General features: G+C 38.6%; 1 protein-coding gene across 5 annotated transcripts; it reads left to right on the plus strand.

Moving 5' to 3' along the window:
• Positions 1-12533: 12533 nt before the first annotated feature.
• On the plus strand, positions 12534-14729 carry LOC120087118 (ethylene-responsive transcription factor SHINE 2-like). Of its 5 annotated transcripts, none has more exons than XM_039044004.2 (3): positions 12534-13006; positions 13200-13302; positions 13861-14729. In XM_039044004.2, exons 2-3 carry the CDS (start codon positions 13223-13225, stop codon positions 14351-14353), a joined length of 573 nt encoding a protein of 190 aa, XP_038899932.1. In that variant the 5' UTR covers positions 12534-13006; positions 13200-13222; the 3' UTR covers positions 14354-14729. The 5 variants fall into 5 exon arrangements, with proteins under 5 accessions (XP_038899932.1, XP_038899931.1, XP_038899933.1 ...); XM_039044003.2 differs by having other exon boundaries at positions 12649-13124; XM_039044005.2 differs by having other exon boundaries at positions 12649-13124; positions 13219-13302.
• The last annotated feature ends 1845 nt before the right edge of the window (positions 14730-16574 follow it).

The following is a 16574-nucleotide window of genomic DNA, read 5'->3' on the forward strand; positions in this document are numbered from 1 at the left end:
GCTTATTGCACCACTCATCGTACCCCTATAGAAGTCACCTTGTATTCTCTCGTTTATGAGGTAGAAGTTGTCCTTCCTTTGTAAAGAGAAATTCCATCGCTAAGAATGGCAGTGCAAGAAGGGCTGACTACAGAGGACAGTGCCAAACTGTGGCTCCAAAGTTGGAAGCACTGGAATAAAAATGATTAAATGATCAACAAGCGCTGGAATGTTACTAGGCGTGAATGTCTAAGGCCTTCGATAAGCATGTAAAGCCTCAGTTCTTTCAAGTAGGTGATCTAGTGCTTGTCGTAAAGAGACCAATTATCACGACAAGACATACGGGGAATAAGTTTACATCTAAATGAGATGGGACCTACGTCGTCAAAGAAGTCTACACAAACGGAGTGTACAAGATAGTTGATCAAGATGGGCTAAGAATTGGCCCAATCAATGGCAAGTTTCTCAAGAAATTTTATGCTTAACAAAAAAATAAAAAATAAAAAATAAAAGAAAAAACCTTTGTACGAACTACGTTACGACTTGATCCCTGTGATTATAAAGGGTACGTAGGCAACTTAAAGAAATTTAAATTCAATCGCGCATTAAAAAAAAAAAAACCTTTGTACGAACTACGTTACAACTTAATCCCTGTCATTATAAAGGGTATGTAGGCAGCTGAAAGAAATTTAAGTTCAGTCACGTGATAAAAAAATATATGTGCATGTACATGAGTAAAAAAAAAAAAAAAAGATAAATAAACAAATAAGAGAAGTAGAAATTTAAAGGAGGCTATAAGGTGCCAGAGAACATCACTGAGAAAATGAAAAAAAAAACTTCCATATAAGATATTTCAGCACTACAATAGTCGAATCCAGTAGCTAAAAATAAAATAAAATAAAAAAACTCCTAGGCCACTGCCTATTGAGGTACGCCTAATCCAATAAGACAAGCAACATCAAGTCAAGGTACCCAGTGGTAGTTCCTTAACTCATGTTGCATGGCTTCCAACACATGGAATAGGATATCCAAAGCTTTGACGTCCTTGTCAGAAAGGATTGGGGTGGTCTCGATCTCGTTTATCGCCCCCCGCATCTTCGAGGCCTCAAGCTTATGCCGGGTCAAAAGGCCTTCACTCACAAAAATCAGCCGCGATATTTCGGCCCGTTTGGCCTTGATGGCCTCTAACCTGGCTAGCAGTGTCTCTTCTTCTTATAAAGCCCGAGAGTCGCGTTCAAGAGCGCCTTTTGTTTAGCAAAAGCACTACTCTCATCGTACAGTATCTTCTCTAGATCAGACTTAGCCTCCTTCAAATGTTGCTCCTTACTTGTTTGAGTTAACTGAGAGGAATAAGATAACTGAAACTGGTTATACTTTTCCACGTTTTGGAAGTACTCATCGATAAGTTTTTTGAGAGGAGGGAGGTTGGCACCAAAAATTTCAGAAATGGCTCGGAATATCTCATGTGTTTCTTTCTCCAGACTAAGAACCTTCTCAAAAGGAGTACACATGATCTTCTTATGCATAGTCTCCCACATGGCTGAGGCTGTATGGCGTCAAACATCAGAAACCACAGTGGCAGTACAGAACTCGAAAACCTTAGGGACGATCGGGGGTGGTGCTCTATCTACTCGCCTCAGGAGCTCACTATTACTTGGACTTCTTCGGGTTGGGGAGCCCTTCCTGCCGCAAGCACCAAGGGGCAACTAGTTTCCTTGGCTACGAAATCTGAAGCCTCGATGTTCCTAACGACCATCGCCTCATTGACATGAGGGATGTCACTGAGGATAGCACGCACTTGACAGGACCTTGGCACGGGATCCATTGGCAGCGCTTCGGAGGTACCAACGCCCTCAAAGGCTGAGTCAACGGCAAAAGGGCCCACCAAAGATTCTTCGCTTCGTGAGGCTTCAAGTCCTTGAAGAGTGAGGTTCAGAGGTGACTGCAAAAGGGGAGACTAAATGTAAACTGTACAATTAGAAAAAAAAGACAAGATGAGAGGACTTATATATATATATAATAAGGGACAATGTACCAGTAGATTGAGAGCGTTAGAAGCCACTGGACCATTCTGAACCCTCTAAGTAGTTCCCGTGCTTTGTTAACCACCAATTTTTGAACCGTGGGGTAACATGAGTGTGCGGATCCAATGTACAGGCCGACAGAAATACCTGAGACGAGGTCTTGCGTCTCGTGCATACTCTCCAATAATGTAAAACGTTCTTCGGCGTAGGGGCGAAAGGTATTCCCCCTATATCATTCGGAATGTCCTGATGGAAGCCGAACTGACGACTGAAGCAAAAGGGACTATACGACTCTATAGTTTGGACATTCCCACACTGAGAGGATAAGTAGCCTGATCGCATGCTGGAGAAATAACTGTCAGAAAAGACAGGTCTCTACCGTTAGTTAGGCGTTCATGCCTGCTCTTATTCTGAATGCTTGCGTGCCACTGAATACTGGCGCCACTATGGATCAATTCCCATGCCTCGTACTCGTCGAAGTAAATTGAGCCACCTTCGCAAGAAAAATAGGCCATCTTGGGACCTTGAACAGCTGCAGGAATGGGGTAATGCGTGTTGAAGTAATGGGTCAGCCAACTATGGACATAATGCATGGGGAAGTGAAAGTCCATACGCCCGATCGAGCTCGAAGCCTCTGCTATCAACCCTAGGCCATGATAGATGTTGGCCAAGATCGGAACAACGAGACTATAAACAGTCCTGCGAGCCATCAAACTAGCCATTCTGAAGACCCCGGGGCGAAGGTAACCTCCCTTCTAGGGAAATACAAAAAGACATAACCAGCAGGATAGAAAGGCGGCCAGATAAGTTTTGTCCTTCAACTCGTCTCCTACCTCTAGCTCCGCGAATAGCATGTTTTCCCTGCTCGAACAATCTCAAAATGAAATCTGCATACCGTTAGGATTTTACGTGGACCGATATCGAGAGGTTTTCTTTTGCTTTCGTGTAACGGGCTTGTCATATTTGTGAGCCCCCAGGAACCAAAAAGACATCCAGGAGCTGATAGACACTGAGGAGTCATGCTTCGAGGGAGTCGTGCAATTTTCTCTCTACGAGCACACTATCGAAAAATACGCCTGAAAAAGGTGTTTGCACGTCTTCGGCAAGTACCTCTCTTTGTCGCGGTGACCGGTTAGCTCTTTGAAGGAAAGAACCACTTCTTCGTAAAAGCTTCCTTTGACTGGCCCCGAGCAACCAGAGGTCCCATAAAGAAATTGATGCTTTGTCCACCGCAATATGAAGAGTGTTGGTTGAAGGGCACCAAGCTTCACAGAAAAGCTCGAACTATGTCACCATTGCGATCATATGTGTATGATGACATGCATAAATGCATGTTATCTTAGAACTTTTACTTAGAATTATGAGGGTTGTTAAGCAAAATATGCGACAATTATGTTAGGAATTCCCGAGAAATAGAGCTTACGGCGTTCAGCATTAAGAATCTCAGCTAACTCAATATTATGCGTTATTATGCATTCAAAGTTCTATTTTTGTAGCTAACACAGGAAGTGAACGCAAACGCGGAAACCGGACCACCACATAGACGACTGTATGCGGAGAAACTTTCCATCGCAAAGGCGAACGCGTTCGATCAACGCATGGATGTTGCGGTAATCAGTTGCATGCATCCATCGTATGGGAGTTGCGCTCGTCAAGCGATTACGGTCATCATGTAGAGTTGCGGTATTAAGTGAATGCGGTTACTACATGACTGCGTCTACACGATAACGCATGGTAAAGGGATCAACGCAAGGTAGGTGGAATAAACGCATTAACGCATCTACCTCGAGAAACTCAAAAGATGATGTTGACATTTCACCTACCACGCCGTTGGCAACAGAGGTTCAGAAAGAACTAAACGCGTCGAATGACAGAATCAGAGTAGTCCATTAATGCTGTTGGTGATCCAGACTCTATATAAAGAAGCCGATGAGCAGAAATTCAAGTGATCCAAAGTTTTCGCCTGAGGTTCGCCTAGGGCGGATCCTTGTGATCAAGATAAATACGTGAGAAGACGCTTGAGAGTTCTTCGCCTCCTTCATCCATTCCGAGTGACGACCGAAGCCTTCGACCAGAGCTAGATCTCGAGAGAGTCAGCTTCACCGCCCATCCATGGCACCACCGACAGCCTTGACGCACATCACTGGAAGAAAGTCTTTGCTTCCAGCTGGTCATTTCATTTTCTTTTCTTTTCCTGTATTGTATTGTATGATATTTTGTGATTAAGGAATTAATACATTTTGTTTTCAATACATTTCTATGTTTCCTTCGATTCCATCTCCATCTTCTTTACTTAGCACATTTAACCTTCATTGCATTCCTTAGTGAGATTGCTTGAGTATCGCATACTTAGTCATGTGGATTAGGGATATGAAGTATGTAGCAAACCACCGAAAGACGTGCTTTGCGTGAGTGTGTGAGTAACCTTATTTGCTTAGTGTGAAGCTGTAACAATGCCTGTCTATAGACCAATGCAATGCTTGTCTATGAGTAAAGTCAGCAACAACCAACTGTCCGGGAGAGTAAGTGGTTGGTCGCATTAAGCAATGTATGCATTGTTCACTAGAGATAGTAATAATCTTATGTCTGCAAAGTCATGCGGTTACCTTGTCCTATGAGCGCATCATTCATCATTTAGGCATACCCGGACGAGTAGTCTAAAATCCAAATCTAAGACTCGGGAGAGTGGATTTGAATGCATAGGAAAGAATGGAGAACTTAGAGATAAGCTCCGTTTGCTTTCACACAACGTATGTGTCACACCCCGCCCCAGACTACCATCTGAGCCTGAGAAAGGATGTGACTGCAACAGTTATCAACCCTTTTGTTGACACTTACTGCCTAAAAACTCTTGCAGAAATAACTCTGGTACCAATGTACAACTTTAACAATCAACTGATTAAATATGCCCATTTTATTACAACAATGTAACATTTATACCACTTCAAGACTTAATTACAAGTTTACAACAACAACTGTAAAACCCTCCAGAAGTGTAACTGTGGCACGTGGCAGACCTTGATCTTACAACACCCTGGAGCTCCTCACCTTTTGCTACCTAGGGGGGGGGACATGGAAAACGTGAGCTATAAAGCCCAGTGAGTGGTACCTTTAGATAAACAAATAACTTTGTCAACAGAAATATACTTTTGGAAAGCAATGCATAGTCAACAAGAACATTACCACAAGTTCAATATTGTTTTCCAACCAAACCGCTGGACAATCCCTAGCTCGACCGCTGGTTAAAACAATCAACCCCAGCTTGACCGCTAGTTATCACATAATAAAAACATCCCCAACTTTACCATTGGTTATCCCTGGCATGATCCTACATTTTCCCCAGTACTTTCACACATATACTAAGACAACAACAATTCTTGTGGAAACTTTCCCTGTACCCTATTATCTCGCCAATGTGCACATCGACTATTTTTTCACTAGCTATGCTTAGGTAACTTGACTATATTTTCCGCTGGTCTTCATCGACTATCATTTCCGCCGACCGAAGCCGACTATATTTTCCCACCAAGTACCTTTTCAAGCATGCTAACTATATACCTCGGGTACAATTTCAGTTTCCAAAACAAACATACAAGCAATATCTTAACAAGCCTAGTAATCAGATAAACATATATCCCTGATCATACCAATTTAACATTCTCCCCTATATATATTTACCTATATATAGAAATTAGATTAACAATACAACACACAATAACCACTCACCTTGGTTGGTTAGGAACTTTCCTTTCCGAAGTTCCTTAAGTTTCCTTGGTTCCCTTTTGAACCCTAAATTCCAGATTCAATTATCAGCTTATATTACTCATAGTTCTAGAACTTATTTTAAGATACTTCCTTCTGAAAACATGTTCTAAAATTTCTCAGGAAGCTTACCATAAAATATTAGCTCAGAACTTCTCATGGTTTGACCGAAATCTCAAAATATTCAAGATTGGCCCAAGCTTACCCGACAGCCTGACCCTTTTGTATTTTTCTCAATTTCTAGCTTGATCCCTTGGAGCTTATTCTTCGGCAGCCATACCTTGAAAACTAGACTCTCCTAGATTTCAGATGGCTTTGGAATCACTCCAAAAGCACGAGTATTCTGGGAGAAATTCTCGTTCCAAGTTGATGCTACTTCCTATCTTTTCTGCCCGACAGCATCTCCCCTCTTGGAACTTCTTGACCAACGCATGGTCTTGCTACCAACGCATGCGTTCTTCCATCAACGCATAATCTTCTCCAAATTAGTCCCCACACACTCTTCTTTATGTCCTTTGAAGAGAATTTGAGTTCTCATCTGAAGTCTTTGTTCTTATTTATAGGCGTCCAAGATTGCTCCACGACCGACACCTCTTACTTGGCTGCATGTCCAAGTGTCTTTTCTTTACACCATCAACGCATTCTTACATCAGCATAAGCCAAGGTGTCTTCTTCTCCTTTCACCAATGCATAGCCCTCAACTTTTCATGTCTTCTTATGCGTCCACCTCTTTTACTTAAGGCTTAAGAATTCCTTCTAACAAGTCACATGTTCGGATGACGTCCTTGAATGCGTCCATCCTTCATATGCGTTAATCCAACTTCATATGCATTCAACTAGGATAACGATCAACACTTCTTTCAACGCATAGTATATCATCAACGCATAGTGCATCAATGCATAGTACATCAACGCATAGTATTACCCTGTTGCGTCCATCGCGTCCATCACATCCAACACATCCATCATTCAACGCATCCAACACATCCAATGCATCCAACGCATCCATCATCCAACGCATCCATCATCCAATGCATTCAACGCATCCAACACATCCAACGCATCCATCTTACTCAGTCATCACAAGCCTTAACCATCGCAAGAGCCAACCACCATGCGTCCAACCTAGCTCATCGCATGGCCTATGTCCAACGTATCCATCGTGCAAGCCATTGTCAACCTCCAACGCATAGCAAGGTTGCACGACACCAACTTATGGCCTCGCTCGGCCACATCAACGCATAGGCGCTTGGCCGCATCGACTTACCATGGCTCCCTCGGCTGCATCGACGCATAGGTTCTTGGCATGGGCGCTTGGCATAGGCGTTGTGCATCGACGCATGCCACCCTCCAGCGCCTACCTTGCCCTGCGTTCTAGCTTACTCCATGCATCCTCGCATGCCCGTGTGCCACCCCTATGCATCACCCTCGGCTACCTTCCTTCAACCGCATACCACCCTCAAACGCATCCATTTAGCCTAATGCGTTGGTCTAACCTCCAAGGCATGCGTCACCCCCTCTTCAACTTCTTCCTTGGCCCAAGTAATCTCTCTAACATTTTATGGCCAACGCATGGCAATGCCTAGTCCAACACTTATTCAATTTTCATCAATTTAAGCTTAACTCAAAGCTACTCAAGGAAAATCTATTCAACACTTAGAAATTTTCTTCACTTCAACATAGGATTTAACTCTCACTTAGTTAATTTCCTTAGCCACCTGCTTAAGTAGGAATAATGGAAATTCGGGTTTCACAATATGCACCCTACGAATAAGATATTGCATGCATCCAGGAAGTAGGATATGGTGGTTGTATGTGGTCATCTCAACACTTATGCATACCTACCGCATACGTCCTAGAGTTAGGCTCAAGTGTGTGTAGCATGATCGCATGGCTTGCGTTGACTGAGGTTGCCCTTGCAGTCACTCTTTAGTATTGCAATGAAATCATCTTTGCATTTTATCCATTTTTCCATTCATTTTTTTCATGTCAAGAGTTGTCGTGTCTCTACCTCTCATACATATTCTCATTGCGTTGTCTGTTAGCTAGTAGTAGGAGTAGTGTTAGCTTAGAAACCTTCCCATCCATTCTTTTATTCAACCACCGCATGCACATTACCACATTCATTTTGTTACAAGTTCCTGAGTTCGGCCTCAGATCACCTGAGAAACTTGCATTCGCGTTATACTTGCCGTGAGCGCAAGAAAACTTGTGACAAGACGCATGGTCATCGCACACATTTATTAACGCATAGTCATTCCAACGCATGACTATCAACCCATACCTTAAGAACATGCATTGCATATTGCGTCCAAGGGATTTTAGTTGTCGAGTAAATTGACATCTAATTTTCCCGTCATCAGTGTACAAGGAGGTTGTCACTGCGCCAAGCAAACTGATGTCACAAAGGAATTGCTCGTTTCGACCTACTACAACCTCAAGCCACTCCCAGTAACACTCAACGAAGCCGAATTCTCTAGGGACTTTTGTCATGATGGTCCAGCGGACCTGACCCTCAATTATGTGACGTCCAAGAGTTAACACTTGATTGGGATTAGGGGTCTCCTCATGAATAGAAGATCGCAGGATCCATGCACGCTCTCCTCGGGCAAGGGCGCTTCCGTCGACAATTTGGAGGGGATCATGTTGTCGTTTAGACTTGGCGAGCGATCAACGAAAGGACTGGCTAATGATTTTGCTACAGGAAGGCTAAGTCCTTCCTTCATGGGCTAACTCCGGTCTTTAAGAATCACGAGATGCCTCTCATCAGATAAAACATGCTCGGTGAAGTGAACCATTGTTCTGTAAAAAATATCACAGGGGGATAAACTTCAACCAATAAAAAAAAAGGAGAGAAAAAAAACCCAATCCTCCGTGACAATTTACTAAAAGAAGGGGACTGAGGGAATCATAGTAGACCCTTCTGAGATCGAATGAGAGAGTTGTAAACCTTCGTGGGGCCCCTCCCATGACGACCAGGATACACGAGTGGCGCATAAGACAGACCTTTCCAGGATCCTCCCTAGGGTGACCGAATGGGAGAGTTGTAAGCCTTTGCGGGGCCCTTCTCATGACGATCGGGATGCACGAACGGCACTACAAGGCAGACCTTTCGAAGATCCTCCCTAGGGTGATTGAATGGGAGAGTTGTAAGCCTTTGCGGGGTTTCTCCCATGACGATTAGGATGCATGGACGACATTATAAGACAGATGTTTCGAAGATCCTCCCTAGGGTGATCGAATGGGAGAGTTGTATGCCTTTACGGGGCCCCTCCCATGACGATCAGGATGCACAAACGGCGCTATGAGGCAGACCTTTCGAGGATCCTCCCTAGGGTGATCGAATGAGAGAGTAGTAAGCCTTTGCGGGGCCCCTCCTATGACAATCAGGGTACACGAACACAAGGAAGAATATGTACACCAAGGAGTCGGTCACACGGACGTGAAAAAAAAACCACGTTGATTACTGATGGGCCGGCGAGATTAAAAAAAAATGGTTGTGCTCTCTCAAGTTACGCTTCAACTCCTACAAAAAGCAGGGGACGAGTTAGTAAAAAATCACAGATAATAATAATAAGTAAATAAATAAATAAATAAATAGTAAAAAAAAAGAAAGAAAGAAAAGGAGATCGTGAAGAAAAAAAATTTAGGAAAAGAAAGCAAGAAAAAAAGGGAAAATAAGATAGTTAAAACAAAAAAAGAAAAAAAAGAGGAAAAAAATAAAAGAAGAAAGAAAGAAAAGAAAGGGAAATTGTGAAAAAAGCAAAAAGAAAAAAGAAAAAGAAAAGAAAAGAAATTAGAAAAAAAAGTGTAAAGAAAGAAAATAGGGGAATAAAAAAAAATATAAAAACAAAAAAGGGGAGCCCACTCTCGTTCTCAACTCTCCTAGATAAAATGGAGGGCGACTATTGTTTTTTCTTTTCTTTTCTTTTTTTTTTTCCTTCTCTCTATCTATATATTTTTTTCTCGCTTCCAACCGCTCCCCCTCCCGCATTCATCCCATTAGACGGAAGGCAACCACCGAGGATGTCATGTGCGGGAGGCAAAGTAGAAAAAAAAGGGGGCGCCCAAACAGTCGATGGACCGATTTGATGGCGACTCGTGAGAGTGGACTCCTATGGAAGTTCTGAACAAGTGGCTGTCTCCCTACAGCAAAGGACACAATCCAAGCAGCCGTCTCCCCACAGCAATCCAAGTCTGATTTGCAACGGCGTGCAAACTGCAAAGGACGTAAGAACAAAAAAAAAAATCACACTTCAAGATGAAGAAAATCATGTGTCCTGACAGTATATATATAGTTAAGTTCGGACGGGATATTCTACTAATCAGTTGAAATTTGATAAGATCATGGGTTATCTGAACTGAATTCAAGATGCTGGTTGTTGGGTTTTGGAATCCTGATTTTAGTTGAAATTGGTTAAGATTAAAAAAAAAAAAAAACCAACAGTGTTTCATTCTTCCTCCTCTGCAAAATTCAACTTCTGGCTGCTTGATGCTTCCATCTCCTCATCAGAAAAAAAAAAAATGCAGGTCCATTTATGGCCGGTGACCACCAACCGCTCGCCACAGTGCAAAACCACATCCCAATTTTGCAGCCCTCCTTCCCGCTCAATCGCCCAATGCAAGTGTCAGAAACAAATGGATTCTTCAACACCAAGTTCTAATGAATTTTGTGTCTTCTGTTAATTCTCCATGTAGTCAACCACAAGCTTTTAGCAAAATTTTGGTCCTCTGAAAATTATACCAAAATTCCACCACATTCAACTTCGTCAAATCCTATAAGTCTTAATAAACTTTGAATTTATCAAAATCTTAAGTCTAAATTTTGGGCGATATCCAAATTATTCAAACTTTAGATTGAGATTCAACTACACCCAAAATTTTATTCCAAATTCAAGTAAAATATTTTGGGTAGAAATTCAATTCTACTCCAAATCACCAAAATTTGGGTAAAATTCAAATTAAATAAGGGCCAATTTTGAGGAGGAGTCTTCATTTTATTAAATTTTAGGTATATTTCAATCCTTATATGGTGGGAGAGTTTAATTCAAACCCAAACTAAAATTTTAGATTGAATAAATTCTTCTCAAGTCAAATTCTAGCAACAACAAATGAAAATTGGAAACAAAAAGTTACCATTCCAAATCCAAGCCTATGATGTGAGTACCAACAAAATTTCACCCCAATATGTCAAAATATAGACATATTGACACAGACCGTGGCATAATCAAGTGTTGTCTCAAATCAAAATATAGACACACTCCATCCACCATATTAAAGTCGAAGTAAAGAAAGAAATGTCAAAATTCTACTTTAAATTCAAACGAAGAATTGAGTAGACTCCAAATCTAAGAAAACGAATTATTAGAATATGAGATACTACTCAAGAATTCAATTTGCAATTACAGCGGAGCATAAATTCTACTTTAGCCCAAATAAAAGCTTATTCTCAAACAAGAAAGTCAAGAATTAAAGTTCATCTTTTGTTTACTTGGCCTAAGTGCGTCGAGCAGACAAATTTCAAATCCAAAGTTTGAGCTAAAATCACATATTTTGATCAAAATGATGCATCAAAATAAAGGAGTTAAAATCCCACTTTGATTTTAAATTATCTTTTTTGAGATGTACCCACCGTATAGACGTGCATAGATCTCGAAAAGGGTATTTGTTGAATGAGGGATTTTGGATCAATCACAAGTTGCCACATCGTTTACTAAATTAATGACGAATTCCTAAATCATTAAATTTGGGTCCGATTAGAAGTTGACGTATGTCCCGAATTGAATTGAAGAAAAATTTCGATGACGACAGGCGGTTGAATATTAAATTGGTCCAATTTGATATTATTATTTGGCTTTAAAGTCAAACTACAAAAAAAGATGAATTGAACTTTAAACCCAAATAATAAAATAGATTTAGCCTTAATTTGTGGCTAGAAATTTGATTCAATTTTTATTTTACCATAGGCCTTTAAAAATTTAAATTTCACAGTAAAAGATTATCCGAAAATACAAAAAATAAAAAATAAAAGAAGAAAACGGAAGTTGGGGAAAATGTGAAAAGAAAATAGATTTACAAAAAAAAAAAAACACTAAAAAATAAAAGAAGAAGACAAAAATTTAGGAAAATGTGAAAAAAAATAGATTTAACCTTAATTCGTGGCTAGAAATTTGATTCAATTTTAATTTTACTATAGGTCTTTGAAAATTTGAATTTCATGGTAAAAAATTCCCCAAAGATGCAAAAACCCTAAAAAATATAAGAAGATAGAAGTTGGGAGAAAATGTGAAAAAAAAATTAGCCTAACCCTATTTTTATCAATAGTTTCAAACCAACCTTATTTTTGTCAATAAATATTAAAATAACATTATTTTTTAAAAAAATTCAACAATGTATAACCTCTAAGTGATAAAAAAAAATTATAAAACAATAATCATTTTTATTTTTATTACAAGAAAAATAATATGTCAATATATTTTAATAATTTATAAAGAAAATCTCCTTATAGAGTCATGATTACATTTTTTTTTAAAAAAAATCTCCAATAAACCAATTTCAAATTTATTAAACCTACTAAAATTAAAATTAGATATTTAAAAGTATCAAATTAAGAAAAATTATTTTCACTAGTCATCGTGGACTGATCTAGTGGTGGTAGAAACATAAAAAAAAGTCAAACGATGGAATTTTATCTATCTAGAATTTGATATTCCATAGATTTTCTTGACATCCAAATATTATAATATTGAGAATAGTCGAGATGTAAGTAAGTCGGACAGCGAGGGATTTGAAGTGAAAAAAATGGAATTTTAACTAAAAAGAATAATAATTAGAAAAAGAGGAAAATGCATAATTAATATTTGTTTGATAATGAGTAATTAGCGAAACAGGCTGTTATTCAATTCAAACACTCCATCTTCCTCACTGCAATCATAAATGGCGCTTTATGATCTTAAACCTCCAAATTTCTTCTTTCCTTTTTCCCCATTCACACAAAGCTCTCTCTGATGTTAAAATTTAATGAAACTTTCTTTTTGGGTAGCAGACAAATTTGAAGTTCCATTCCATTTCGATCCGCCATTAGAGAAGGAATAAGAAAAAGAAAAGTTGCAGAATGGGAGAGAGAAATTGCAATGTGGAAGCCTCTCATTTAATTTTGGTTGTTAAGAAGCTGCGTCTTTGTGTGGATCTTTCATGGTTGAGCAGGTGAAAGTTTTAATGGCCAACCCCATTTAAAAAAAGTACTCTTCTTCCTTCTTCTTCCTCTTCTTCTTCCTCCTCATATTCTTCTTCTCTGTTGAAAGACTTTCCAATTTCCCACCGACAATTCTATATAAATGGTTGAAGTTATTACTCTCTGTACGTTTTTCCAACTCTCCCACCTGTTTTTTTGTTTGTTTTCTTTTTCATTTCTCTCTCCCTCTCTTGTTGAAGGCTCTGAATCTCTCTCTAGAGTTATGGTTTATTCAAGGAAGTTCAGAGGAGTCAGGCAGCGGCAGTGGGGCTCTTGGGTGTCAGAAATTCGCCATCCATTGCTGTAAAATTCCCTCTTTCATTACGTCGTCTGTTCTTCTGCTATAAATATATGTGCCATTGGTTGGAAAATGCTCTGTTTCCCCCATTTTCTGTCTGCTGCCCATAACCTGTTTGTTGATTTGCCTGAAAGAAACTAAGTGCCTATGGAGGCGTATATTTTTTCAGATTTGTACACCAAATTGTTGTATGTATGTGATTTATTTGGCTTGTGTTTGTTGGTTTAAGAAATGCTACGAAACCCCATGAATTTCTGGTGCCGATTATCTGTTTGTTGATTTGCCTGAAAGAAGCTGGGAGCTATGGCATGCATATTTATGAACTACATTATTTGTTACATACTTTTTGTGTTTCTCTGCTGTAAATGTATCCATTGCTTGTGTTTGTTGGTTCAAAAGAAGTTATGGAAAAAGTGAAAAACCTATCTTCTTTCTTATGCTTTCAACCTGTTTGTTGATTTTCTTCAATGAAGCTATCCAGCCATTGGCCGCGCTCATTTCTGCTTTACATTACACCTTGAGCCCACATTCTTAGCATTTTTTATGTGACTATTTCTTTGTAGGAAGAGAAGGGTGTGGCTGGGGACATTCGACACAGCAGAGGATGCAGCACGAGCGTATGATCAAGCAGCCATTTTGATGAATGGCCAAAACGCCAAGACCAATTTCCCTGCATCAAAAGACCAATCTGAAGAAGCCAGCCATGGCCATGGTTCTTCTCCAATGTCCCCAAAAGCACTTTCAGAGCTACTCAGCACAAAGCTCAGAAAGTGCTGCAAGAACCCATCTCCCTCCTTGACATGCCTGCGGCTTGACAGTGACAACGCTCACATTGGCGTATGGCAGAAGCGTGCAGGCACTCGAGCCACCTCCAATTGGGTCATGAGGATTGAGCTAGGGAAGAAAGACGTACCATCCCCGTCCCCGTCGCCTGAATCGACGAGCCAGGAAGCTGATGGCGATGGCCACCGGAATGGAATTGATGAAGAAGACAGAATTGCAATGCAAATGATTGAAGAGTTGCTCAATTGGAACTGCCCTCTTCCTTCAACTTAAAGCTAAGTACAAGATCTCAACACAAAACTCAACCCCAAAAATTTAAAAACAAAAATAAAAAATAAAACCCATAAGATCAATACAAAGAGGCTTAATTAATCTGTGTGTTTTGACTGTATATGTGTGTATGTGTATATATAGATATATATGTTATGCTTTACTGTTTCTGTTACTATCAGCTTATGTAAAGCTGTTTATGGGACTTGGGAAGCTCAAAATCTGTATAAAGGGGGAGCTTTTGCATATAGATAAATTGCTGTTTTATGTCAGCTCGAGTCAAAATATCACAGGGGATTGTCATCTTTTATAAGTTACATATATATATTTTTAAAATATTTATATATATAAATAGAAAGGAAAAAAAATTTGCAGATGATGAGCAAAGGAGTATTGGGTGATGTTGATAAATGGGTTGATATTTCTAACCAAGACTTTTCATTATCATGTTTTGTATTTTCACATGGTAATTTTTTTTTTCTGATTTCTTTTAGTACAAAAGGGTATAATATGTATTTGTATAATTGATATTAATATACATTTTCTTTCTATTTTAATCATCGCTAAGTGGGAGATCAAACTATCAACCTTTAACATGGTAATTAGTGTTTTATCTATAATTTGCGTCTTAAAATTTATTTTTGGGTTAGTTTTTGTGGATATAACTATCTTTCTTCTTCCACATTTGCCTTTATTTAATAAAGTAAATGAAGTTGTTTGTTGTGAATAATGGTTTAATGTTATTAATATTTACTTGATCAACATATTTTAGTTCTTTTAATGTTTTGGTCTTAATATTTTTATTCTCAATCCTTATACTATAAAGCAAGACAATAAATTAGTCGAAATGAGCTTAGCTCAACAGTAATGGGCACGACCTTCCTTCTTAAAGGTCGAAGGTTCGATCCCTCATCAAACTTTGTTTAGACACCTCTACCCTTGTGTGTGTATATATATATATATATGATATCTATTAAAATTAAATTATAAACAGAAAAATCATGTGCTAATATAGGTAACAGTACAATATGAGTGGAGGGATTCAAACTATAGACTTCTTAATTATTATTACATTTATATGTCAGTTGGACTATCTACAGCAATAATTTACACGAAGACTTCATGAAAAAGCAACCTAATTTGTTGATCATTCATAATCATATTATTTGAAGTATAATTGATGTATATGGTTGCTTGTTCCAAAAATGGATACCAGGAGAACGACTTTTTTGTGCCAAGTAAATGACGATCCCACAAGAAAGAGTCTTATTTGACTCAAATATCCTAAACAGGATTTTCATTATGATGTTGAACAATCCTTCATAATCAAGTTGAGTAATCATATTGTAATAACTGGGTAAGAGGTTTAAGGTTCGATCTATAGTCGCCACTTAGAAATTAATTTTCTACGAATTTTCTTAACACCAAAATGTTGTAAAGTCAAACGGATGTCCTATGAAATTAGTCGAGGTATACGTAAGCTGGTCCAAAAACTCATGTGCACATATATATGTACTTGCAAGGTGAATAAGTTTTTTTTTTTTTTTTTTTTTTTTTTGTTTTTTGAAAAAGTTATCAACTCGCCTGCAGAAGCAATTAGGGATATAAGCATTCTAATTACATTAATTTTGAGAATTAAGCATGTATGTTCATAATAGGAAAATAGGGTTTGACATTACAACTTTTGTAGAAACTCAAAATTGATGCAATTCCTTGGTTAATTTTAATCATGAACATGTCGTGGACCACCGCTAGAGTTTTCCTCGCTATTCTCCGACCTTAAAATAGATTGTGGGATCCAATTTGTGGTGAGATTGAAAGAAATTTTGAGAGAGTTGAGAGTTTTGGTGTATGAATGTTGAAGAACAATTTCTACTTCAAATAACCAAGTTGCATGAACTTTTTCTCAAATAAAAATCTTCTATTTAAAGAAGATTTTATGCGAAAGGAAATTATTCTCCAAGTGACAACAATTAAGCACTAATTTGAAGTTGGAATGTGAGGTGTTTAGGTACTAAAAAAAGTGGGAACTTTCCTCTAACCTAAATCTCATTTTGAATTTAAATTTCATAAATTTAAATTAAAATAGATTTTAATTTAATTTTAAATTTGAATTTCATAGATTCAAATTTTAATTTTAAATAAAATCAATTCAAATAATTAATTTTAAAATAAAACTAATTTCTTTTGAAACAATTTGAAACAAAATTAATTTCTATAATTA

The sequence above is a fragment of the Benincasa hispida genome, chromosome 9, assembly GCF_027475165.1.
Source record: "Benincasa hispida cultivar pf3 chromosome 9, pf3_genome.v1.1, whole genome shotgun sequence".
In the NCBI taxonomy this organism is placed as follows: domain Eukaryota; kingdom Viridiplantae; phylum Streptophyta; class Magnoliopsida; order Cucurbitales; family Cucurbitaceae; genus Benincasa; species Benincasa hispida.

Coding starts and splice junctions, on each gene's coding strand:
- LOC120087118 (XM_039044000.2), top strand. CDS start 13,103: ATGGTTGAAGTTATTACTCTCTGTACGTTTTTCCAACTCTCCCACCTG. Junction 13,303..13,860: donor GAAATTCGCCATCCATTGCT/GTAAAATTCCCT, acceptor ATTTCTTTGTAG/GAAGAGAAGGGTGTGGCTGG.